The sequence below is a fragment of the Candoia aspera genome, chromosome 1 (assembly GCF_035149785.1).
Source record: "Candoia aspera isolate rCanAsp1 chromosome 1, rCanAsp1.hap2, whole genome shotgun sequence".
NCBI classification, from domain to species: Eukaryota; Metazoa; Chordata; class Lepidosauria; order Squamata; family Boidae; genus Candoia; species Candoia aspera.
In genome coordinates, this window is record NC_086153.1 from 65,361,023 (window position 1) to 65,387,225 (window position 26,203).

General features: G+C 37.8%; 2 protein-coding genes across 4 annotated transcripts in view; one reads left to right on the forward strand and one right to left on the reverse strand.

The window, feature by feature from the left end:
* Positions 1-4,327, forward strand: part of STRN (striatin) — a 46,779-nt gene extending 42,452 nt beyond the window's left edge. For all 3 annotated transcript variants that reach the window (XM_063305738.1, XM_063305747.1, XM_063305755.1), the window contains one exon: positions 60-4,327. In XM_063305738.1, the coding sequence (XP_063161808.1) occupies positions 60-229 (170 nt within the window). In that variant the 3' untranslated portion in view covers positions 230-4,327. The remainder of the gene's footprint in view (positions 1-59) is intronic.
* A 4,249-nt stretch (positions 4,328-8,576) lies between these two features.
* VIT (vitrin) overlaps positions 8,577-26,203 on the reverse strand; it is a 31,289-nt gene continuing 13,662 nt past the window's right edge. The window contains exons 6-15 of the mRNA XM_063291075.1: positions 25,424-25,477; positions 24,145-24,183; positions 23,676-23,732; positions 21,115-21,162; positions 18,573-18,635; positions 16,324-16,471; positions 14,509-14,612; positions 13,442-13,668; positions 10,691-11,204; positions 8,577-9,929 (exon numbers count right to left, since the gene is read on the reverse strand). Of these exons, the coding sequence (XP_063147145.1) occupies positions 9,751-9,929; positions 10,691-11,204; positions 13,442-13,668; positions 14,509-14,612; positions 16,324-16,471; positions 18,573-18,635; positions 21,115-21,162; positions 23,676-23,732; positions 24,145-24,183; positions 25,424-25,477 (1,433 nt within the window). The 3' untranslated portion in view covers positions 8,577-9,750. The remainder of the gene's footprint in view (positions 9,930-10,690; positions 11,205-13,441; positions 13,669-14,508; positions 14,613-16,323; positions 16,472-18,572; positions 18,636-21,114; positions 21,163-23,675; positions 23,733-24,144; positions 24,184-25,423; positions 25,478-26,203) is intronic.

The following is a 26,203-nucleotide window of genomic DNA, read 5'->3' on the forward strand; positions in this document are numbered from 1 at the left end:
AGTGTCTTGCTAACAGTAAGATTGGCTACAAATCTAAGAATTTTTTTTTTCTCCTTTAGGTCATGACTGTTCTATACGGTTATGGAACCTTGAAAGCAAAACCTGCATTCAGGAATTTACAGCTCATCGCAAAAAGCATGATGAATCCATTCATGATGTGGCATTCCATCCCTCCAAATGTTACATTGCCAGTGCCGGAGCAGACGCACTTGCCAAAGTCTTTGTATGATACGACACTTCCCTTTCCTTCCAGCTGCCTTGTATATCTATATATCTATATATCTATATCTATAAAATCAGCTGTACAAAAGATCAGAGCAAGAATATTCTGGTACCCTTTAATTCAATGAATGTTAGCAATTGCTTTGGATTATATTAGCTTGGTGCTGAGAGCTGGGGAACTCCCCATTTCAAGCGGTCTATAGAAGAACCATTTTAATTCTGAAAGTATCCTTTTTTGTCCAGGCTGGCCTTGGGCAAAATGAGATGCTGTCTCAATATATGCAATGCAGAAATCAACGAAAAGGCTAATAGCATGCCTAGGTATCAGTGGATCAGCTTTCCCTAACCTGGTGCGCTGCAAAAGTGTTGGGCTGCAACTCCTAGAGCTTCCAGTCAGCACTTTTAAAGGACACTAAGTTGGAGAAGGTGTCAAATTAAGTTAGACGGTTCCCCAAATTGGAAGTTCATGTAATTCAGAACCTTGAGACAATTAATTCATTGTCTCCTTTTCAAGCATTGATTGGTTAAATGAGGTACAGAATCAGCCTATGTTTAATCTCAGCCTGTAGGGCCTTATCAGATTGGATTTAAAGCATCAACTATTTAAAAATATGAAGGCAATAACCTATTTTCTGAAATATGAAATTAAAAGAAGATATGTAAAAAGCATATAAATGTAAATTATATTTAAACTGTTGGAAATTAATGTTAACAGGTGGCTGGAACCACAGTATAGCCTTTAATGTAACTTCATCTAAGATGAAGGGGCATATGTTTACAGTAAGGATCTGACTAATTTCAGATGCTGATGACTATTCATAGTAGAGCCAAGGAATATTACGTATTTTTCCAACTATACAAGAAATGAGATTTCCAAATTTTCTCACTGGGGTGCTTATTGGTTGGGAAAGCATATGCCGTTCTCCTGCTTTATAAACTGCACTGCATAAGGGCCTCATAAGCTGCACAGGAACAGGACGTATTTCCATACTGTTTGGGGTATGTGAGGTGATTCAGTACTATTTACCATGGACAAAACCTGTACGAAATAACAATGGTTTCCTGCTTCCTTCTAATGACTCCATAATGTTTGTCATAACTGTGGGAAGGCTTATGCCAGTGCAAGCTGGAAGTGTCCAAAGGCAGATGGTATTCTTTTATACGTAATATTGTCCCCCCTTGCTTGCTGCCCCCAATCATCCTGGTTTTATCTAACAGGCCTTGTATTGGGAATATGTGACTGGAATTGGTTTTTGAAAGTACTTGAAACTTAAAAGATTGGCCATCTTTGGCCACCACTGTTGTGGTACTTTTAATGGTTATTTTCTGTAGGTTTGTTACAACAAACCAAACCTGTTTATAGCTGTTTCCTCTCCTGCAGAAACTGGTTAAATAGGAATAGCTGTTACACATTCATTATTTTTGTGATTTTGTGTCAAAGCAGAAAATCCAACTGCACAAAACACATTAATCTATGTGTGACTTCTGTGTATTTCCCTTTACTATCTCGATATCCTTATTTTTAAAAAGGAAGAGACATTAAGCTGTGTATATTTTGTGTATGTGTGTATATATATATATATATATATGACAGAGATTGTAAACAGTATATATTATAAGTAAGGGAAGATTCTATGGATAATTTTAATGTTTTAGTATTGAAAGTTCTCAAGATTTAATACAAAGGATAAAAGATATATAGTATTGTGCTTTCTGCTTAAGCAACATAATACCAAATTGCTGATGTTTAAATTGCTGTACATATCACTAATAGGTCAGCATGTTTGATTAAATTATGAATATAACAAAAAGTTGCTGTCCAGATATGGATAGAAGGACGTGCCATCCAGCTTAGTGAATGTTTGATCCAAGTAAAATGACTTTTAAAATAGATAATAGCCAGAAGTTGAGGTGCCATTGAACAAACAAAATGTAGCCTTATTATGTGGGCTGTGTTGCCGATTCTGTGTTTGTGTCTGTCAAATTGCAGACTACAATCTGCATTGTACTAAATACCAATACATTCTGTTGGAGTTGAAAAGGATCCTTTTTAACTGATAAACTGTTTCATTTATTTTCCAATCTTGGACTGCATTTCTGTTATGCATTCATAGTCATTTTTCAGTCGGACTGATTAATGTTCAATGTGCATCTTTTCTTTTACTGCTTTTCTTTATACTACCCAAATGAAACTCACCAAGTGAACTGCCTTCATTTAACATATTGTAGTTAAATCATGTCTGGTTATCTAAAAGTTTTGCCTCTGCATTTGACCAGGGAGAAAATGCTGAGCATATGCTTGTCATCTGAAGCCGTAGCTACTGATTCATGAAGGGCACGTACAACTGCACAGGAGGATGCTAGTGGACTAGTGCTGCCCTTACATCCTCCGTAATTTATTTTAAGAACATATTCTTTCCCTCCCTGTTATCTTCCCTTTTCAAAGAAGAGGAAAGAATATTTAAGCCTCCCTTTGTTGTTTCAAACAAAAAAAGATAACTGTATGCTACAAACCGTTTGTTAGCAAACTGAAAACATACAACGATAACCATGTTTCATAGTAATATATATGATTTACAGGTGACCTTGTTGCCCAGTTCTCCATATTAAACCAATTGTTTAAGATGCCTGAAAAGTACAAAAAGTGCAACTTGGTTGTAGTTGGGTGGGTATATTTCATTTCTTCTAGTATATTATTTGGTATTTCACTAACTCCCCTCCGGGACAATAGGCAAATTTGGATTTTGCATGTCCAGAACAATTTTTGTGAGTTCATAAACGGTTATGTTTTTGTACATGACTCTTCGTTAGGGCATTAATAGAATGCCAATATCTTTTGTTCTTTTTGCCATAATTTATTTCAGAGAATGTAGAGAAATTTCTTTTAATCTTGCGGTTAATAAGCATTCTTTGGGTATCTGGATTTGAAGCCCCTGTTCTTACTTACAGACAGCTGATAGTCTTGGAAGTACTAGAAGTGATTTTCATTCTTCACCAGAAAACTGTGGTTTGCTTCTTGTGTTTTATAATACTGAAATTGAAATCCTTTCCAAAATATAAATGAAATTATGTCTCAAAAAAAAAGTAGTAATCCTTCTGCATTTAGCATGATAACTGTAATCGTCATGCTTCAGTAAATACGTATATGGATCTACATAGTTCATGTGACCACTGTATTTATCGTGGATACAAATCTTAATATTGGCTTAGATCAAACAGAAAGAAGTTAGTGTAATGAAGTATAGGTGATGTTGATCATGAACCTCTGAAACTACTCTTTGATTTGATATAAAGTGGGGTTTTTTTCTTTATAGAAAAGTAGCTTTTATAGCCCACCATTTTTTCCTGTATATGTTTACTTAGAAGTAGGTCCTCTATGATCAGTAGGACCTACTCCCAGGTAAGTATACATAGAATTTGCAATATTTGTATTGTACTGCAAATAATTTTAATAATGCTTTGTGAGTCATCAGTTTGCCTAAATTTTGATAAAAATAAATCATTTAGGTTTCAGTTTTCATCACATTAGGGAGATTTTGCATTAATAAAGAAACAGTGGTGGTGATGCTAGATTTTAGGGATATTTATAACAAAAGATTCTTCACTGAATATTACTCAATATCTGTCAGTTGTAGTCCAGGAGTTATTCATAATTATTATGAATGTGCACTTTAAGAATAGTTTTCAATAGTTTGTCATTTGGTTAAAACTGGATAAAGTCGCAAAAGGAGGAAAATGCCAGTTGAGAAATAGTATAGCAATTTTAAAAAATTCTTAAAAATAAACTTTTAAAAAGCAAATGGCACAAAACTTTGTGAAGCATCTTGAGTAAATCTGTATACCAAGAAAATTTTCTTATAACCTTCTGTTATTGCAGTTAAATATGAGGTAAAAGTGATGTGGTAATGAAGGCAGTAACTCTGGGTAGTTGCTAAATGAAGTGTGATTGTTTTGTACAGTACTTGCATTCTGTTGAATAAAATCTAATGGACCCTTCTATAGTAGCACTATACAGAGCAGCTTTACTAAATATTGCAGCAACAAATAAATGTCCTTTGTAATATATATTTATGTAAATTGGGTGCTAATAAATACTATTTTTCAACATCTTTGTGTCTTTGCATTTTATACACGTACATGAGTGTATGGGTGTTACAGGTTTGGAGAAACTACTGAAAATGCAAGGCTTAGAATAGGAAGATTAAAAAACCCCCACCTTCTTTATAGACTGTTTTTTGTTCCATAGGAGTACAGCTATGTTCTACTTATAATGTTCTTAGATTGCTGTCTTTTTTAAATAAAACTTTATTATTTTCAAGCTATAGTTAAGATACAAACAAAAGAGAATATAGAACAGAAAACAGAACTAAAGAAAAAAGAACAAACTACAAAAGTGTCAGTAGAAAGAAAATAGAAAAGGAAAGTGACTTCCGACTTTCTCCGATACAGATGTAGATAAGTTTACAAGTCTAATCTCTTACAATTAATTAACCTGTCTTAACATTGTTTCTATTAGAGCAAACCATTTGATCTCTAAAACCCAAAATCAAAACATCATTTTTTTCTATTACAAGCAAGTAGTCCAAAAGTGGTTGCCAAGTTGATATAAATGCAGAAACAGAATGATCTCTTATTAAAGCTGTTAATTTAGCTATTTGAGCCAAGTCCATTAGTTTAACAATCCAATCTTCAACGGTAGGTATTTGTGGATCTTTCCATCGTTGTGCATATAACGATCTTGCAGTCATGATCATGTATAACAGCAACACTCCATGTTGTTTCTCTAGTTCCTTTTCCATCAATCCCAAAAGAAAAAGTTCTGATTTTCTTTGTATATTTACTTTAAGAATCTTTTGAATAGTAATGCATATTTGATCCCAGAACTTTTTAGCTTTCTCACAGGTCCACCAAAGATGATAAAATGTTCCTTCACCCTGTAAACATTTCCAAAAGACGTTAGTTACACCATTATACATTTTTGACAACTTACCAGGAGTTAAATACCAATGATACATCATCTTATAGAAGTTTTCTTTCAAATTATAATTAGCGTAAATTTCAAACCTTTTGTCCACATATTCTCCTATTGATCCAATATATTATATCCAAAATTCTTAGCTGTTCTTAGATTACTATCTTGAGCCACTGGATAAAATTCAAACCTCAGTAAGGGACAATCTTAGAATTAAGCTGTTGAGTTCTTCCAAATTTATTATTTTAGGTTGCTTGTTTGGCAAAACAAGGACTAGGGAGATAGATTTATTATTATTATTATTAATCATCAATCTGTTAGTTGAAGGTTATGGTTCATGCTTTACTACAGTGTTTCTCAATTTCAGCAAGTTTAAGATATGTGGACTTCAATTCCCAGAATTCCCCAGCCAATTCTGGGCGTTGAAGTCCATACATCTTAAACCTGCTGAGGTTGAGAAACAGTACTCTGCCACCCCTGGTCCACTGTAGATTGTTACATGGATATTTTTGTGTTTCCCAATCAAGGGCTGAGACAGAATGACTGACCCATAATCACCTAGCCAGCTTCCATGCCTAAGGAAAGATTGGAGTCTGGGTCTCCCTGCTCTTGGCCCAGCCCCTTCACCACCACACCAGCCTTTTGACCCTGGAGGACCCTTGAAATATTTTTCAGGCCTGGGGGAACCCCTGTACATTCAGGCTCAAATATAGGCCAGAAGTTACAAAATTATATTTGTTTCATGGGTAGGCCTGTATATATGCACTAACAGTGTTCTTAAACTAAAAATGGAGAATGACATTTACCTCTTTAATGTGAAGTTGCCCAAATTTGAAATACTTTTTCAAATTTCAAAATTTAATTTTTTTGAAATTTGAAACTTCAAAATTGAAATATGACAGCTGGTTTGGTGCTGGGCTAGAAACTGGGAGTCTGTGAGTTCTAGTCCCGCCTTAGGCATGAAAGCCAGCTGGGTGACCTTGGGCCAGTCCGTCTCTCTCAGCCCAACTCACATCACAGGGTTGCTGTTGTGGGGGAAATAGGAGGAGGGAGGAGTATTAGGTATGTTTGCCACCTTGAGTTATTTATAAAAGTAATAAAGGTGGGATAAAAAATAAATTGTGATCTCCCAGGGAACCCGTAATGACCTCTCACGAAACCCTAGGGTTACATAGAACCTGGGTTGAGAAACCCTGCTCTGTACCATACTGGCCCTCAGGCAGATATATTAACACCATTTGTAAACAGACTGCAAGATGTAGCCTAATCAGAGTAGATGAAGAACAATTTCGGAATCTACAATTGGTTGCTGAGCCAAACTTTATTCCTCTTTTTCTTAAAAAAAAAAGGGGCCTTTTAGTATGCTTATATATTCTTGAGGCCTATATTAAGTAATATAAGCAATAGATACTATTTGGGGATTAGATTATAAATAGGATAATTGGTGTTGGTAAGGGGTTCAAACCACCAGAAAAGTGTAATTTCTCATAGGGCTGTCTGGCAGTGATGGTTTTGAGTAACAAAACTTAAGTTGCTTTTTAAAAAGTTGATTATAATACTGCATTTGAGGTATATAAAGATTTACATGGTGCACCTTCCACTCTCTCGTCTCCCACACACATAGCAAGGAGAAGTCATCAAGTCTTCTCTGATTCCTCTTCCTCGTCATATGTGCATAACCTGTCAGCCCTGCCACAGTGGTTTTCGTCTATGCATGGATGCAGAAGCCATTGCCATCAAGTTTAAGCTGTGTTGCCATGTGTTGCATTTGGAGAAAGTGAATAATTAGGACAACCTTTGCTTTTGAATACTTGATTCACCCTTGCTGTGTATTTGAGCTGTGCGGAGCTTTGGAGGCAAAGGCCAAAAGGTGCTTCAAAGCATCTACCTGCAGTGCCTAAAAATAAATGCAACTGATAGGATTGTGCTGCTGTTGCAGAGGGCAGCAGCATTAAGGAGTTGCAGACACGTTCTATGTGAGGGCTCCTGCATAGTATTGCTATGTGTAACGTGTAGCTGGATGGCCCATTCTAATGAAAACCCTGAGTTCCTATAAGGAAATGCTAAGGTGATCATCAAGAATATATTGGTATAGGTTTTTACGGATGGTATGTGTTGGGTAGTGTTGGGCTTCAGGATTTAGTGACCATGGTCTAGACAACATTTCCTGACATTTTGCTGGCAGCAGTGGCTGGCGTCTTCAGAGACAAAATGGATTGCTACACAGACCACAGGCAACTGAGCAGGGACTGACTCGGCTCCTGTCTTTATAGGCCAGTGTCCTGACTTCTGATTGGTGAAGCCTTTTAAAATGAACCCTTTGATCTGGAAGCATTTCTTCTAATCTGTTGCGTGTGGGACCTATAAATGCTGTAACTTGATAATTATTGGTTAGAGCCACTCCAGATTATATTCTAATCTTCACATGCTATAATTAGAAAGCTGCCCTTGGAAATACTCTGCAATTGAATTCTAGTATTCTTGAGAATATGTAGTTTTTATGCAGTGCAGAGTAGACTTGTTCAATCACTAGTCTAATCCCATGCTTGAATTGTTAACCTGAAACAGAATTCTGATTATTCAGAATTCATCAGAACAATACTGCTGTCCATTTAAAAACTAGCCAATAAAATGTTGATTTGTGGGGGATGCAGAGTTCAGATGGTTTGCATGCTGAAAACTCCATGGACCAATAGTCTGATGCAATATAAGGGAACTTATAAGAAGTGTAATGGTCTCCTCATGCATGCAAAGACACATGATTCTTTGTCTGCCTCCTCTTAAAAAATTGTGAACGAGCCCGAGTATTCATACTATAGGAGCCTCTTCTGGACACTCTTGAAGTTTCTTACATATTAATTAAATGTTGAAGTAGCACAAGGTTCTGCTTTTTCATGAAAAACAAAATCCAACATCATTTTTGTACCTTTTATTGCAAAAGATACTGCAACTTATTACAAAAAGCTATCATAAGTCATAGAAAAGAAGCTTTGTTCCCTTTTGAATATACATGTGTGTAGAGAGAAAGCATGGAATTGAGATGCACAAATTCATGTTTCTTCCACAAATATGCACAAAGTTTCTTCAGTCCTCAGCCAAATGTATTCTTTGCATCTGCCTTCACTAGGAGAAGCAAAGCAGATAATGGGCTAAAACAACTTTTCAGTTGTTTTAACTGAAAACAACTTTTCAGAAGACAGTTTGAACAAATGAGGTAAATAATGCTGACAATAATAATAATAATAATAATAATAATAGTAATAATAAGTATTAGTGACCATTAGAAACTAAGAAGCGTTCAAGTGACCCCCCATTGTAGGCTTAATATGAAATTGCTGATTTCCCACCAAAATTATCTAACATAGCACGGTAATTGCTGGGGTCTGGAAAGAGGCCAGTTTTAAAAAAAAACCTAGGAAATACCTATAAAATTACAATCAATGCCTGTTTTTGTAAATTGGAAAAAATATATATATGAAAACAGGTACGTAGAAGATTTCCTGAAATAGAATCAGTCTGGTTTTGGATCTCTCACTGTTGTTCGAAAAGGTCAAGAAAGATTAGAATGGTTCAGGCTATATATGTAGAGTATTATCACTTTCAAACTGCTTTTGGAGACTTCTTTCTCCTTATGGAACTCCTGTTAAGCAACAGGAAGCTGCCACTAGGACTGAACCCCGACTATTTAGTCTACTAAGGACAAAAAAATCTATTATAAATATTATTGTGTTTTAGAATTCAAATGCTAATAGTCATATACTAGAGGTTCTGTTTTTTAAAGGAAAACACTATCCCAATGAAACTTATGATTGATTGGGTCAACATGATAATGTTTGTAACAGTTTTCAGGATTAGCCAGCTTACGTATATGACAATGAGTAGAACATTTCTGGCTGTGCTGTCTTCTTCATGAACCTAACAAGGAGAATTCTGATGAATTATGGTATCTGTATCTATCTGCCCCTCAGTTTGGTGTCATGTTACAGACTGGTCTGTGTTGAAGCACATGGAATGTAAGTAATGGTGAAACACAATGTGCCCAGAACAATCCCTCCGACACTTGGCATGCAGGCCACAGCCACATGGTTTCCATCACACTTTCTATTTCTTAATCAGTTGCTTGCTTGCTTCCTATCCCTTACATTGCTGCCAACAGTTGTAACTGAAGGCCAGGATCCAAACTGTTTTACAGTATTTGAAAGTAGTCAGTCAGCCTGTCTTTTGCCTTCTCCACCCCCCTTGGAAAGAAATGCTATCATTACCATAAAGGTATGGCTTTGAAGTCCTCAGAAGTATTCCTTGCCTGTTATACAGAGAAGTTAAATTCATTGACTCCAGCTGATAATTTTAAACAAATCAAAGACTGTTGGCCAATTTGTTATCAGATCAGTTTGGAAACCAGCAAGGAGGGTGGGGGGAGCATCATTCTACAACTTCCATTATGGTTATGCCTGGAGAACAGATCTGAAATTATCTCTTAGGTAAAACTTCCCAGCTGGCATTGCCTGATTTATTGGTTGCAATTTCAGTGATGCAACCCTGGTATGTGGATGCAATCAATTCCGTGGCTGTGAATTAAACTCCGTACAAATATTCTGAATTATCTTAGGAACAAATCTATAGAGTCTGTCAAATTCATCCACAAAGAATGAATGTTCCTTATCGGGGTCAGTTGCCACAGCTTCCAGTTCATCTTGGGCAGCCCATGCAATTCCTATTGAATAGGCTATAACACCTGCAAGGGGAAAACAAAAAAGACCATAATGGTTCAATGCCTTTTTTCAACTTGATGCTGCATTCATATACCTCTTTGTAATAGTCCAGACTGAATATGAAAAAATAAAAGAAGATCTGTGCCTGTTCAAAAGGAGTAATGTAGGTTGATCTTCCTTCCCCATTACTTTGCAACTGTGGGATTTTTGTAAAAAAAAATGGTGACTGAAATACACAGGACCCCATGCTGCATTTTCCTGTCAATTGAGAAAGCAATGCAAGCAGACGCGGGAAATAGAGAAACATGAACATGGTGTAACAGAGGAGCAGCAATTTCCCACCCCACTGAAACTTATGCTAAGTAAAGATGTGCTACACTTTGGATCCAAAATTGAACTGCTTTCAGTTCACAGTTCAACACTTTCTAAAAGAAGCTGGGCCTTTTCTTGGGCACCTCCTTCATTCAATTTTTTTTTTTCCTGGGATTGCACAGTTACTGTGTGAGCAGTTCCTTTAAGGAGGTGACAACACATATACCGCACACAGCATAAAATATTCCAGGCCAGCCATGCCTAAATGATCTGTTTTCAGCAGCTCCACCCAACTTAATTAACCTTGGCCCTAAAACAGTCCAAGGACGGGTCTGTCAGTTATGGGGGAAGGAACTGGGAACTTGGACTTCTGGGTGGCCTAATTTAAATGCCCTCTTCAGATCAACAGTCCTGCCCATACCCAGACCTGGCTAACCCCTTTTTATACAGAACTATAACAACAGGGGATTACCATTTTGATGTGCTGCTAAAGCTGGTCCCCTGACATCATCATATGATCTGCCATCTGTAATCAGAATCATGATCTTCCGCTTGTTGGGTTTGGATTTACTGAAGAGCTGTTCAAAGGCATAGTTGATGGCTGCTCCAGTGCTGGTTCCTCCACTCCAATAGTTGATTCTTTTTATAGCGTTCAGCACCTCCTGCTTAGTGTTGTGCTTGTTAAAGCCAAATTCCAGCCTTTGTTCATAAGTGTACTGCACAGCTCCAATCCGGGTGTCTGTATCAGAAATCTCAAACTCTTTGCTAATGTTGGCTACAAACTGGAGAATGGTGCGGAAGTTACCTGTGCCAACACTGCTGGATCCATCAATGACAAACCCAATGTCAGCTGAATTTAGACAGGTTTTGCTGCAAGCCAGGCGATCAGTATCACAGACTCGTTTCACTAAAGGCTGCGCTACTTTGTATAAGGTAAACCAGCTGGCAACATGAATAGAATAATATCCATTGGTCCTGCAGACAGCCTAAGTGAGAGATGGAAATTTAAAAAAAACAAGCATTTATACCATAATCCGATCACATGAGGTCTTCATAAATTACTGTATCAGACCCCGATTTCCCTCTGTTTATATGGTTTTGCTCGTGAGTATAATTGGCAGAAAATAAATTTATAGATTTCTAGATATATAGGTTAAACATCTGTAAGCTGCCCAGAGTCATTATTAAAAATAAATAAATAAATCTTGTAGTATCATTGATCTGGCATTCTTCCTGTCTGCAGCTGGTTCCCGTGAATGTCCTAACATCTGAAAGCTTAGCATTACAGTTTTAAGACAGCTTTCTGCAAGCTGCTGTTTTGAGCTCTATTGGCCTTCTTTCACATAATTTCCAGCCAGCACGGCCATTGTACACATTGGGTGGGAAATTATGAGACTTGAAGTCCAATACATCTGAAGGTCTTGGGCTGTTTTTGTGCACATTGCTAGAGCAGTTTTAGTGCTGCAAAATCAGAACTTTGTCACTTGTTGAAGTGGGCGGCTTTACAAATCGATTAAACAAACTAACAACTTTGTTCTATCATATGAGTGGATTTGTGATGAACACATGAAGTACAGATTCATGCAGCTCTTTATTTTCTAGGATGCAGCTACCATAAACCAGTGCATACAAATTTGTGCTTCTTTCCTGCCTCACAGAGGCTCATTGTAGTTCTGCCCCGTTCAAACTTAAATAAAACCAAAATAATTAGTAGGCTGGAGCTAGCCCAGCCTTAAGATACAAAGCACTTCAAAGTTCAGAAGAAATGTGTTTCATGGCAGATACATGAGGGAAAATGCACAAAACGATCAGGGGTGTCCAGGGAAGAAAAAGTTATATTTGCATTTCCCAAAGTCAACGTTGCCTTTTGAAGGAGGCCTCCTTTTGCCAAGCCTTTAGGAAGAATTCCAGGTCATATGAATACCACTTAGTTGAATAGGCATTCTGTAAAATGTACCCAGCCTAACCTCTAGAGCTTATGAGGACAAGTTCTTACCAAGGTACATCCAGAACTTTCATGCATACAGTATTGCAAAAAATAAATTAAAAAATTAAAAGATCTACCTGGAGGCAACAGCACACAGTGTGCACAAAGCATGATCTGAAACCCCAGAGCTTTAGGCTGTGAATTGATTTGCTGCTGGAATTGTGCAATTTCTCTCTTTTGCTCTCTGAACCTTTGTATTCTTCACTTTGTTATAAAAAAGTTGATGATCAAAATGGCCATGATGTTTGCTCTTGTACTGTTAAAGAAACACCATCCGTGTTCCACTAGAACTTCATCATGCCTGGTTTTGTTTTGTTTTATTTTTGCAAAAGGAGGAAAAACTGGAATGATTCCATTTGGAAACTTTCCTTTGTTGTGAATAGTAGGCATATGTAGGGGGAGGATAGTGAATCCAGTCAGAACTGTTGCAGAGGCAAGGGATAAAAGCCCCTTCACCCTATAATACAGTGTTTCTCAACCTTGGCAACATTAAGATGGGTGGACTTCAACTCCCAGAATTCCCCAGCCTGTCAGAGTTCGCTGGAAAGTGTTTGGCCCAAGATGAGAAAAAACACACACCAGGCATTTCTATAAAAATAAATATATTTACAGAAAGCACAAAAACATATTTATAAGCTCATGCATTCATGTGTGCAGAGCTGAGAGGACTGGAAGGAGGGGCTACAGAAAGGAAACTGAAACTGTAACAAGCCCAGGCAAATTCCTCTCCAGGCAATTTCTTTATATGGTCATTCTTTTCACACCCAAAACTGAGGATACTTAAGTTTGACCTGTTCACTCTGCCAGAGTGATTTGTTACCATAGTAACCTTACTCCTTAATAACAACCTGAAATACCAACACAGCCAGCCAGCCTGGCTGGCTGGAGAATTCTGGGAGTTGAAGTCCATCTGTCTTAAAGTTGCTAAGGTTGAGAAACACTGCTATAATATGCGGTTGTCCAGTTTTCATCAATTTTTTTAAAATTCAAAACGAAGTGTAGGGTACCTGAATGTACGTTATGTTGTTGATGGTATCACAATGCTTGGCAGAACGGAACCCCAGGACTGTGAAATAGCTATTTTGTTCAAACTTGTATATTTGGCCAAACAGCCATAGGCTGTTCCTATACTGATCATGCCATATGTGGAAAAGTGATCAGACCCCATATTTTCTTAGAATAATACATGCCCACTCCAAAATCTACCACTTTCCTGTGTATTCCCTTCCCTCTTACCTTGTCCACAAAGTCTGTCTCAATGACATTCTTCTTTTCGTTCTCATCAGGTCCCTCAATGGTGACAAAGAAAATATTAATGCCAGACTCCCTTGCCAGCCTGGAGGCTTCTTCTACCTTATCGGTGGGCCATCCATCCACCATCACAACAGCCACATTGGGGGCCCCACGTCGGTTGCCATTGGAGTCATCAAAGAAGTTTTTGTTAACAAAGGACAGTGCTTTTCCTGTATGAGAGAGGATGGCAGAGGGGAAAGAGTTGTTCCTTTCATTAGGAAGTGCTAGTTATTATTTATTTATTTATTTGGTACTGTATTGCACATCATTAAGACTAGTAATGATAAAGTGGAGGACAGAAGCAAAACCAAACCAAAGAACAACCCAAGCCCAATATGAGGATGCAGCAGGTATCAATAGGAAACTTCTTATTGTCAGGATCAATTTGACGCAAAGCAATTATCTGCACTGTGGTTTTGATAGGAAAACATGTTTCTGTTGAAATGTGAATAAACATATGCACTCAGCCTGAAACCGTGGCTGAAATAAAGTTTCCGTCTACATTATGATGGATATACTCATGTCCATTAAAAAGATACCATGCAAATCACTGTCTCAACCAAATGTGCCTGAGGTTGCACAGGTGTATCAACTTCACATACTCTCAGGCAGCTCTGATCCAACAAGAGACTCTCCTACAGAAACTACTTGGATTTGTAGCCAAGATGAAGGGTTCTATAATATCTGCGTGATAAGTTTTAGAAGCTGGAAAGTAATACAGTTCTAACATCTTTTTGCTTGAAATCCTAGGCTGATAAATGGTGATCCCAAAAGACTATGATTGTCCTTATACTGTGGAATAAAATGTATATTTACATTGGCTACTTCTTTCAGAATTCAAAACTGTTGATTTTTGGAAATCTTTCCTCCCCCCCAAATTGGAGAAGACAGCCCAGAACGAGTGAGGTAGGTGGTGATCTTGAGTTGAATCTGTCCAGAACATGTAGCATAGCAACAAATCTTGGCATCTGATTCTTAAGCAGATTTGGTGTGACATGTTAGCTACCTACCAACATTTGATAAGCCTCCTTTTTGGGGTATTTTCTCAATGGCATTTTTTAAGTCCTTGGTATTTGCATAGACCTTCAAGTTAAATTCAGTAGAAGGATCATCACTATTTATAAAACAAAGAGAAGAAATCATATAAAACCTAGTATTAACAGCAGCCCATTAATGAAAGTAAATGAGGCCAATTTTCAGGGTTTTTTTTCCCAAACAAAGAATTATATGCACAAATAGTTCCTGAATGCATCCTGAAATATCTGAATGTTTACTAAATACAACTAAGCTTATGCTTTTACTTTTCACGATTAAACAATTGACTGTTATATTTTCATGGGTATGAGTCATTTGCAGAGATGATTTTTTAAAGCAGAAAATGGAAGACTAATAATGAATTTACTATTTGCTTCCATCTGCCAATTCCATTTTATGCATCCTTTCAAATAACTGGATATCAACTTTTCCGTTTAATAAAAGCATACTTACTTAATTTTACACAAGTATATTAATATCCTATTGCTTATTTCTTTCATGTTGGAACTTGAGACAGTCCTCCCTTGAGGCACCTAATTAAACTTCAGGTAGTTTCTGAACTCTGAGACCTCCTGATCTGAGACCTCCTGCTAAAAACATGGCATGATCTATACTTCATCCCTAAGAGGTAGGTATGGCATGGAGCACCCTCTTAGCCGTGAGTGCACAGACTTGCGTCCCTTCCTTCTCTCCTCCCCCTCCCCCTCCACTTAGACCCTTTTTATCTCTGAAACAAATCCAGGAAGATACAACACTTAAAGATGAACTTTAAGCTAAATTTTAGATCCGTGCATTGATCTGTTTAATTTTATATTTAACTTCTTTCATCTATTCAGATGCCCCAGCTGTTTTGCAAATAGGCTGTATATGTTAATATGTTTTCTACTACAGATTAAGGTTACTATGGTAACTAATCGTTTTGGCCGGGTGAAGAGGTTGTATTTAATTGTCCCCTTTTCACGTGTTAATGGTTGCATTGCCTAAGGGGAAGAACTTGTCTGGACTTGTTTTAGTTTCAGTTTCCCTTCTGTGTAGGCTTGCAGAGAATATGCAGCTGAGATAAATCTCTCCTCTCAGCAAACAGCCTTCAAATATGTTTGTTTTCTGTAAATAAAATTATTTTTATAGAAATGCCTGGTGTGTGACTTTTCTGATCTCTCCTGGGCCAAATGCTTTCTAGCACTCTGCCAACAGTATACACACATACACACACACCCCATGATGTATATTTATTATGCCAATATATTCATACTATAAATAAAATGAAAATAAACTAGCCCAAATCAGCAATATTCAAAGAAAAAATATAGAGCATGTATGAGTTGCCCTTTCTGCTACATCTTTTATATTATTCTTCTGGAACTCCTGGACATATTTGGCTACTTCCAGAAGCAGAATATTAATTTATGGCACACTTTTTTTTGCTTTGGCTCTTCCCCGAGGACTACACCTACTTTTAGAGTATAATCTTTAGTGTACCATAGAAGAAATGAATGTCCACCCCATCCCATTATTGACCAATGTTCTATTATGACGTGTTAGCAAACCCAAAGCTACATACTCTCCTAAGTCCATAAAAACCCATGAAAAAGGTCTTAGAAAGGGAATTAACATGTCTTTGAATTTTATTGTTATTTATTTTTGTGGGTGCTTGTGTGTATGTGTATATGTGTGTAGGGGTCACACACATCTCAATTCTAGGTTTAAAAAAACAAGTCTTTCTAAAATCTCTCCTAAAGTTTCCTGTTGTCTTCTTAAATACATGGATTTTATAAAAATAATATTGTTACCCATATTGAACAATGCCCATGAGAGGCCCAGCTAGGCCAACATCCAAGGCTTGAGCTACATCTTTGAGGAACTGTTTCTGGATCTGAAAGCGGCGTCTGCCAATGCTCCAGCTCCCATCTATCAGGAAAGCTAAGTCAACTTTGCAATCTAGGAAAATAATGCAGAATAAAATAAATTAGAAGAGTTTGGGACCATTTGTATTTTATGCTCTACCTTCAGGAGATCATAACACCTCATTTGTCATAGACCAGAGGAGTTCTCAAATGGTCTACCGATCATTATTTGTGGTTATAGGCATGTTTGCAAGTGTTTGCAGAGGAGAGAAGGTGCACTTGTAAGCACCCCAACAGAAGATGTAGCCCCTGATGCCACAGCACATGTCACAGCAATGAACAGCCATCCAACCACTTTTTCACAGCCTCCATTCTAATCAGGAGGGGTTTTTTTCCTCTTCCTAGTGTTTTACCTGAGGTGAAGAGTCCGCTTTTTGGATCAACCAAATGTTGGTCTGTTGGTTGCGAAACGAATTGACCAACTGGCTTATCACCCAAGCCTGATGTTGTGGACTGAGAGAGAGTGACTGGCCCAAGGTCACCCAGCTGGCTTTCACACCTAAGGTGGGACTAGAACCCACAGGCTCCTGGTTTCTAGCCTGGAGCCTTAACCACTAGACCAGACTAGTTCTCCTGTTCTAATCAGGAGTATCCTGGTGACCTTTGGTGGCCAACAGCCAAATTGCAGGGGCACACAAAAGCTTAGGTGAGTTCTAGGGTTTTGGAACACACCAAGAGTAGTCACAGACATTTAAGTAATTAGTGCTTATTCAGAAACAGATGTTTGAAGTTGGATCCAGAGTCTCTTCGAGAACTATTGGCTGGATTCTTCTTCAGGGAAAGAAGGGGAAACTAATTTCTTCATCCCTGTGGTCCCACCCTGAAAATTCCTCTGGATTCCCATGCAACAACTTGGGCAGCAGAACAGAGGCTGCAGGGGAACGGAGAAACAGATAAATATGGCCTTGGTTGGCTTGAGCCCCTTCTGCAAAGTAAGTTTTCCTGTTCATCAAACAATAAATCTCCATCCAACCCTATAAAGCTGTAGGTGTGAGATTATAAACAACCTATGCTTTATACCTACTGACTAACCATAACAGGAAGAATGCTATGACTTTCTCTGACTTTCTTCTGACTTTCTGTAGGTGGGGGTTATCTGCCCATGCCATTCAGTTCACCCAACAACAGAATGAAGTTTAGTCCAGGAACAGCTTAGCTATGTGAAATAGTTTTACTCTCTATCTTTCCTTCCCTCTATTGTACATTGTAGCTGAATAAACCAGTTTCTGCATTTTCATTTAAGTTGCCACTTTTAAAAGTTATTCAGCTTCTTCAGAATACAAATGCCCTACTTTATTTAAGTGGGAATTGCTATTCTGACAGTCATGGAAGTGATTCTCTTCTGTGGAGTCCTTAGGAGGTCAGGTTACTTTGATAATGGAGCACTTGGTTAGTGTGGGCTGCTTTTTGATAGACTTGCGTTTCTAATTTGCGTTGTTTCCTCTGCTGATGAGGATATCCAGGAAGGGTAGTGTGTTGTTGTTTTCTTTTTCCCTTGTGAATTTTATTCTGTTGAAGATGTTGATTGTTTCATGTGTCTTCTCCAGTTGTTCCTTCTTTATTATGACAAAGGTGTCCTCTACATACTGGATCCATACTTTTGGTTGTATGTGTGAGAATGCTATAGTTTCTAGGTGCTGCATTATGGTCTCTGCTATGAGTCCTGAGAGTGGTGATCCCATAACCCTAACCCTAACCCTAACCAAGTGCTCCATTACCAAAGTAACAACCCAACTTCCCACTAGAGGAGCTGTGTAAGAACATTATTCAGATGAGTACAAATGCTCTGCAGCAACTGGTTAAAAAAGGTCATTCCTTTTCTCTCTCTTTTTGAAGTAACCCAATTGATTCTTAACAGTTAGTACCTTTACATATTAATAATTTGTTATTGCTGCAAGCTAGTGAAAAAAATCTGCATTTATTAATAAATGATCAACATTTGAATAGGCTTGAATTGGAATTAATTTGTCCCCATTAGTGGTTCTTGCTAGATTTCTCTTTGATCCTATTGCCTCCTCCCCACGAAAAGCATACAGTATTTCATTCATGAAATGCCAAGTCAGTAAATTGTTCTTCTCTTTGTCCATTAGAATGGATGATTATGAAAGGGCCTAAAAAATTTCTGATTCACATACTTGGATTTCCCTGGGAAACTGGCTTCAAAGGCTTTGGGACTATGTCTTCCTTGGAGCTGAAACCTAGAATAATCAATGTTATATATTATCATTAAATTTGAAGGCCAGGAAAGAGGAGGCCATCACATCAAATAGCAATCTGCTAATTAAATGTTGACCAAAGAAATCATGGAGATGCATTCAGATACTTGATTCAGCACAGAAAGAGAAAAATACTTTAGACAACAGTGAACTTCTGCCAGTATCCAGATAAGATGGAAGGATTGGGGTAGTAAAGTGTGCGCTGGTACAACTGCCTTGGAGAGCTCAGAGAGCAATACAGTTCAGTGCTTCTCAACCTATCTTATATTCAGTCCCACCACTCACTTTCAAAGAATCTGGGTCCCAATGTGATAGAAACAAAAGGTTATCTGTATTACATTTTTCCATATAAGTAAGATGTTAGAGAGTTCAGCTAAAATTTCAGTGACCTCAGATGTGTCCTACCCACACCGCTTCTGAATCCCACCTGTGGCATGAGTATCACCTAGTTGAGAACCAGCCCTGTAGTACATGTATTGCTGGAAGTGCAGGGCCAAGTGGGGAATTCTACAGAGGACCATAATGAGTCTTCACATGCTGAATGAGGCCATCCCTGCAGACACATTGGCAACACCAGTGGACACACAACACCACCACCAATTAAGTGGGGCAGCTAAATGGTACCTTGTAAAGCCGATCCTTAAACGCTGTGCTGCTTGCCTGCCTGTCTGCAAGCTCTTATGTCCCTTTTAAAGTGCTGACTTTACTCCTGAAAGCCTGAAGGGACCCAGGGCCTAAAAGACCATCATGGGGGGCAGGGAGGGGGAGCGGTGCACACTGTGCTACTGCAAGTTGGGAAGCATAATTCTTTTTTGAAACCCAGATAACACAGACCATCTTGTGTTCACAGGTCACTTATGCAGTACTTATGGAGGGTCAAGAACTAGGCTTTTTAAAAATGATTTTCACCATGTTAAAACTCTACTTACATTATCATAGATGTTTTTAATATAACTTTATTGAAAGTTGTAAAAACAAGGGTAAAAATTAATGCAAACTAAAATAGAGTAAGAAGGAAAGAAGACAAAGGAAGACATAAAAGAGAAAGCTGAAGTGCAAAAAGAAAAGAAAAAAAGGTAGAAGAAAAATAGAAAGGAAAGAAAAAATATATAAAGAAGCGGCTTCCGATCTGCTTTACAGAAGTTATACATACAATTATAAATTTACTTCTTTCTCTAAAGTTACATTGTGACTCTATTCTTTCTATAATCTATCCTGTCTAATCATCAAAACTATAAATCATAAATTCATTTTTTTCTGTTTCATGCAAAAAGTCCATAAGGGGTTTCCAGTCAGCAATAAACATAGATATTATCTTTTCTCTAATCAAAGAGGTCAATCTGGCCATCTCAGCAAGTTCCATCATCTTCACCAAATCGTAGACGCAGCTTTCAATGTTGCCTTGAAGGCAGGGAATGTTACCTAAGTGCATACACAGAAACCCTAGAACAGGAAGGCCACCCAACATGCGTTTCTCAGAGCTAATTGAAAAGGTCGCTGTTTCCAGGGAGTCCTGCAAGTTCCCAGGCTTGCTTTAAAACGGCATTGTCAGTCCTGAGAATCTCAGCTTGTTGATGTGCGACTTTGCTGCAAGCTAATTAAGCTTTTTCACCACCAGATCGTCACAGCTGTCTGGACTCATTAAATCTCTGTTCAGGCAACAGTTGTCTCATACAGACTAAAAATAATTCTCTTTGAAATGATAATTGGTATGCATCAAACAATCACTGGGCCAACTTTGTATTGGGTTCTGGTCTCCTGGAAATCCTCCCTTGTGGTAGCTCCATCTTTCTAAGCTGGAAATTCTTTTGCAATTAATCACTTTTGTCCACCCCCCAATTATCTGTTGGCACGTACAGTTTTTTTCACTAATTCTGACAATCTTTTAAAATTATCTGAACATCCATGGACAGCTTTGCACAACACTTCCTCCCCTTTTGGCCAAAACAAAAACAAAAACGACTACACACACACACACTGAAGATTTTAGTTTGTTTGCACACTCACTTTGTGTAATTCCAACATCAGGCAATAATTTGTATTTATGAAACCATCACTGAAAGAAGAAAAGCTAGAATCATCTCATTTCATCTCATGTATTCAGTGAATTCAGCCTGTGTGAAAATTTGCTTAAGGTTTGGGGTGCCATATGAACCCCAACAATATTTTTCAGTGGAGACCCCTAAATGAAAGTTGATCAGCTGATAAGAGTGCTTATGTATAAATCTAACCAAAAGCACTTCTATTTACTATTTCACATTATATGACATATTTGCTTATGTGCCTTTGCTTATATTTTTGAGAATTTAGTGGCTCACAAAACCCAAAGGAAACATGTCATCTTAATATGTAAGCAACTTCACCATAAAAAAATATAAATACATATGTTTTCTGCACATATGATATACTCACACCTTCTGTACATTATTACTGCTTAGTAGACTTTGTGTAAAGATTTTACCTGGGCCCAAAAGGCTTGATCCAGACTTCCACACCTCTGTTTCGGTAGCTTTTATAGACAAAGAACAAACATAATTATTGATCAAAGTCAGAATTTAATCTTAAGCTAATGGAACAAATATCACAAGAAATACATGAGATCGACTTTGTTGGAATAATGTAAACAGCAGAGCTTGTAAAACAAACCCTGCCTTAAGTTTATCTTGAGAGGCATTTGTGGCTGTCACAAAAATCTTTTGAGTTGTGACATGAAGTTGGGGAGGCAGCTGAGGGGACTTCCTTCAACCATCTTCCTTTTGTGGGGGGGAAATCAGCTAGCTTGTGATTAAATTCTTTGCTTATCCCACCTTCTCTCAGTCGTTCGGACCAAAATAATATATTTGGGTAGCAGGAAGGGACTTTTTTGTTTCTGAGGGCCACCTTGCTAATGATCTATTGGAGGCCACTCAGCAGGACAACTGTGAGGAGGCAGAGCAATGAGGAAGAAGGCTCAGCTGTTCCATCTCCTTCTGCTATCTTGTTTCTTCTACTTTCCTCATCCAGCAACAGTTTGCCAGGGGATGCTCTTGCTGGACTTGATTGGATGTATAGGGCTTGGGAAATTAGGCCCAGGACTACACAAAATTAAGCTGATATCTGTCCATGGCATTCCTGCAGTAGAGGAACTTCTTCTGTTCTTTGCCAGTATCAGATCCCAGTACTATGATACAACTGCAAAAAGAATTTGTGGGATGAAATATCAAAACTGCTTTTTTCTGGTGATATGATAATCACAGAAATGAAATCATTTTGGAAAGATGCACCAGTGCTATGTGGGGGCTTTTATCACATGGTAAACCCATAAATCAAGTGTGCTTTTATGAAAATATTTGGATTTAAGACTATAACATAGTCTCACTGAAGGTAAGTTTATTTAGGACTGAAGTGCTAAAAGAAAAAGAAATTCAAGAGCTGAGTTTAGGCATAAGCTAATAGTTTAATAGAAGGCTGATGCATTTATTTGCTTACATGCTTGGGAGAAGACCTGGGGAAAATTATGAGTTGACTAAATGTAGTAATGTGGTTAATCAGCTGTGAAGCAAACACTGAATGGAAGGTACATAAATGAACAAGGGGAAAATAATATTCCTGAAAGTAGCAGGATGTTTACTGAATTTTATATATATATATATATATATATATATATATATATATATATATATATATATATATTATAATATATATATTATTATATATATTATATATATAATTCAGAATATACACACACACACACACACACATACTGAATTACTTGGACAGAGATAATCAGATGAAAAACTTTACATTTTAAATAACATGCAACTAAGGATTTTGCTTTCTCTATGCAAATCAGAATGTAACTCCATTTAACTTAGTAGCCTTTATGTGTACTATAAAGGTCTTTCTTGACAGGCTTCAGGTCACTATGGTGGGACAAATGCCAGATGCCATTTATTCATTTATTGTTTATTTTATTAGAAACTGGTGGGGGGTGCAGAAGGCCTAGGTAAAGTATGGCTTTGCTGCTCCCTCAGTTTCCTCAGAATGCCTTAGGAATCAGAGCCATTTGGAGAAATTCAGACGGCTGTGATAGCAGCAGCAGCAGCAGCAGCTACCATACTCTCTCTTTTCTGAAGAACTATCAGACTTGGGCAATGATAATAGATGTGGTAGTCCCAGGTCCGCACTGGCAGGGAGTTGGAAGGCAATGCTTCTCAAATTTAGCATTAGCTCTCTTGCCAGGGGAAAATATGCAGACATATATCCCATTATAAAAAAAAATGCAGCATTGTATATAGATGGACATCATGTGAGCCCTCCTTCCTTCCATGTCATTCCTCTGGTATGACTCTTATTGGAACCCTGCAGGATCACTTTTGTTTTTAAAGATTGAACTGGGGTTCCTTAGATTACATGATGTTAGTCCCATTTACATTATCTAATATGTCCTATGGAGAAGTAAATTATAGAGAGTAAGGAAGATGACCTTGATGGAAATATGCAAGAACTGTTAGCTAGGCAAAAGGGGCTGAAACATTTTTAAAGCTCTGAGGAACAAGATAATATTTGGAAGCATCTCAGACAAACGCCTCCCTGATTCACGGAAGTATAAAAGCATGAGATGTACAGTACAATTAGACTTGCAAGATTCTGTTATTATAGCCAATCTTGGTGTAGTTTTTGCTTTCCTATGGAGTTGATTTCCTGGCTGATCTACCTAGTGGGGCTGACATAAATGGATAATGGGTTTCAGTTCAAGCCAAACTTTGGTTTAATTAGTGTAAGGTTTTCTATTATTAATTCAGAGGTTACTTAGTGGACAGCTACAAAATTGCCTCAAGATTAAAATAGGAGTAATTAAATTAAAGCTATTTAAATTTTAAATATTTAAAATCAATCATACTAAATAATTATGAAAACTATTTTCTAGGAAGTAATAACAAGGAACTTATTCCAAAGCAAGCATATTTAATTGGGATGTAGTTTTACTTTCAGGAATCTGAGTTCTTCCTAAGAAAAAATTAAAAATAATAAAAGCTTTACCTATATTAGGATGAAGGATAGTTCTGTTACTTGTGTAGCCAGAAGTGCCTCTGAATGCTTTAAATATTTTACTGATCAGTTAATAAGCCTTAGGTAAAGGTAAAGGTTTCCCTTGACGTAAAGTCCAGTCGTGTCCGACTCTAGGGGGCGGTGCTCATCTCCGTTTCAAAGCCTTGGAGCCGGCGTTGCCCATAGGACACTTCCGGGTCATGTGGCCAGCATGACTCACGGAACGCCGTTACCTTCCCGCCGAAGCGGTACCAATTAATCTACTCACATTTGCATGTTTTCGAACTGCTTGGTGTGCAGAAGCTGGGACGAGCAACGGGAGCTCACCCCGCCGCGCGGTTTTGAACCGCCGACCTTCCGATCGACAGCTCAGCGGTTTAACCCGCAGCGCCACCGCGTCCTTAACATTGTCTTAATTGGAAAATCCATTGAGTCTGTGTTATTTTAAATTAAGGCATACCTTGGTTCTGCGTTCTTCCTTGTACAGCTTGAACTTGCCCTAAAATAAGAATTAAAATAGAATATCTTATTTGAAGTTTCCCAACTTTTTAAAAAAGTAATTTCTAAAAAAAGGATTGATTTTACCATTTTGGGAGTTAACAATGCTTATCCTAATCTTAAAACTGACCTTCATTTTTTATGTTGGATATTTTAAATTAACATTTACAGTTTAAATTCAGAGAAGAATTATAAAATATTTCACCCAACATGATCTGTCTAGATGTCTGGGAGCTGCAATCCTCAGAATTCCTAATCAGTCCCAGTGCTTCTGAGAAATGCCAGGTGGAAGAAGGCTGTGCTATGGAAATAGGAAGAAGAAAGTTCTACTGATGAATGCCCAGCACTTCCCCCATCTGAGGTTCTCCGAATTTTTAGCAAGTGTAATAAAGTTAATGAGGATTTACTCTGAGTGATGCCTTCCCTGTGTAATCCCAAGCATATGTACTCAGAAGTTTAAGACAACTGTGTTCGTTTGGGTGGCTCCTACATAAGAATTCACACAATTGCATTTAACATTAGTAATGTTTTTATATATAAGTTGGGTCAATAACTTCCTAACTTGCCTAATGAAATGGGCCATAATTCAGAGAGGTATTGTCTGATAACTCCAGTCCCCTGCCCCCTTTAAAGAGATGTAGCAACTCACCTGGACATCAACTAGAAGTATAGTACAGGTAATTCTTAATGTGTTCTTATACGCCTATTATTCTGCCAAGAACTTGCAGTATAACTTCAAGAATTAGCAGAAATTAAAAAAAACAAACTTTGCTCTTAGAAGCAGCTAGTATGAATTTAATAAGACAATAGCATAGTTCAAAGAGACTTTTACAGTTAGATTATCAGACATTTTTTAAACAGCCATCTGTAATAATTTCATATTTCTTTCCTTTTTTTTCTAAGATTTTGATCAGTGTTAAGGAGGTTTTCACTGGAAGAAAAAATGAATGTTGTCATAGGTCTGTAAAGCCTCAAAGAGAATCATAAGATTTATTCTTTGTTAATGACTAAAAAAGGCAAGGGAGTTCAAATTTAGTGTCTAGTGGCCCTTGTATTACAATAATCCTGCTTTGTACTTACTATAAACTTTCATATTATATGTATAATTGAAGTTTCAGTACTTTCTTCTCTACTGAATGAGATCAATTTAAAATATGCAGTTGATTTCATTGAGATTTTCTTTCAGGTATGTTGGAGAAGCTGGTGGGTTCAGTAAAACCATGCCCTGTCCTGGTACTTACTTGATGCTGCCGCTGCTGCTGCTGAGTAAGCTGGATGGACGATGCTAGTAGAGCCTAAGAATGAATGAGAAAATCTCTTACTACCAAGAACAAAAGCACAGAAATGCTAGGGTGTGAAACAAGCTGATGGGGGTGGGAGGGGGAGAATAGTTAAAGCATAAATGCCAGCCTATTCAGTTTTGAATATATTTGTCACTCGTTGGTGACTTCATAAACACAACCATGCAATTTTCTTGGCAACAGTACAGGAGGGCTGGTTAATTCCTATGGGGAATGAGATGGTAAAGTGAGATAACACATTGTGTTGCTAAGGGAGGTCCCCACTTAGCTCTTGCCCTTGGAGCGGTCTTCTGATGATTCCATGGATAACACCTTGTTGGGAATGAGCTTGGCATATTAAAACTAAGTAAGAGAAATGGAAGGAAGAAGGAAAGTAAACTGGAAAGGTAAAATGGAAAGTTGTGACTGAAGAAGTCCTGGTTGCATGTGGTTGGCAGAGCCAGCAGGGGTGCATGTTCTCCAGCACACGGCAAGGTCACAGCTGGGAAAAAAGCTACCTCCTCCCACAGGAAGCTGTGTCAGCACTTTTTTCAGCCCTGCTTTCAGAGTGAGTGAGAGGGAGAGTCCCACCTCAGGATCTCCTGGCTCTGCTGTAGGAAAACATTTTTAGAAACACTCAGGCAAAAAAATGAGAGGAAAGGTATGTGTTTGGTTTTATTTTGTGACACCAACTCTCCACATACCGAATTCATATAAACAAATGATTAAGAATGTTAGCTT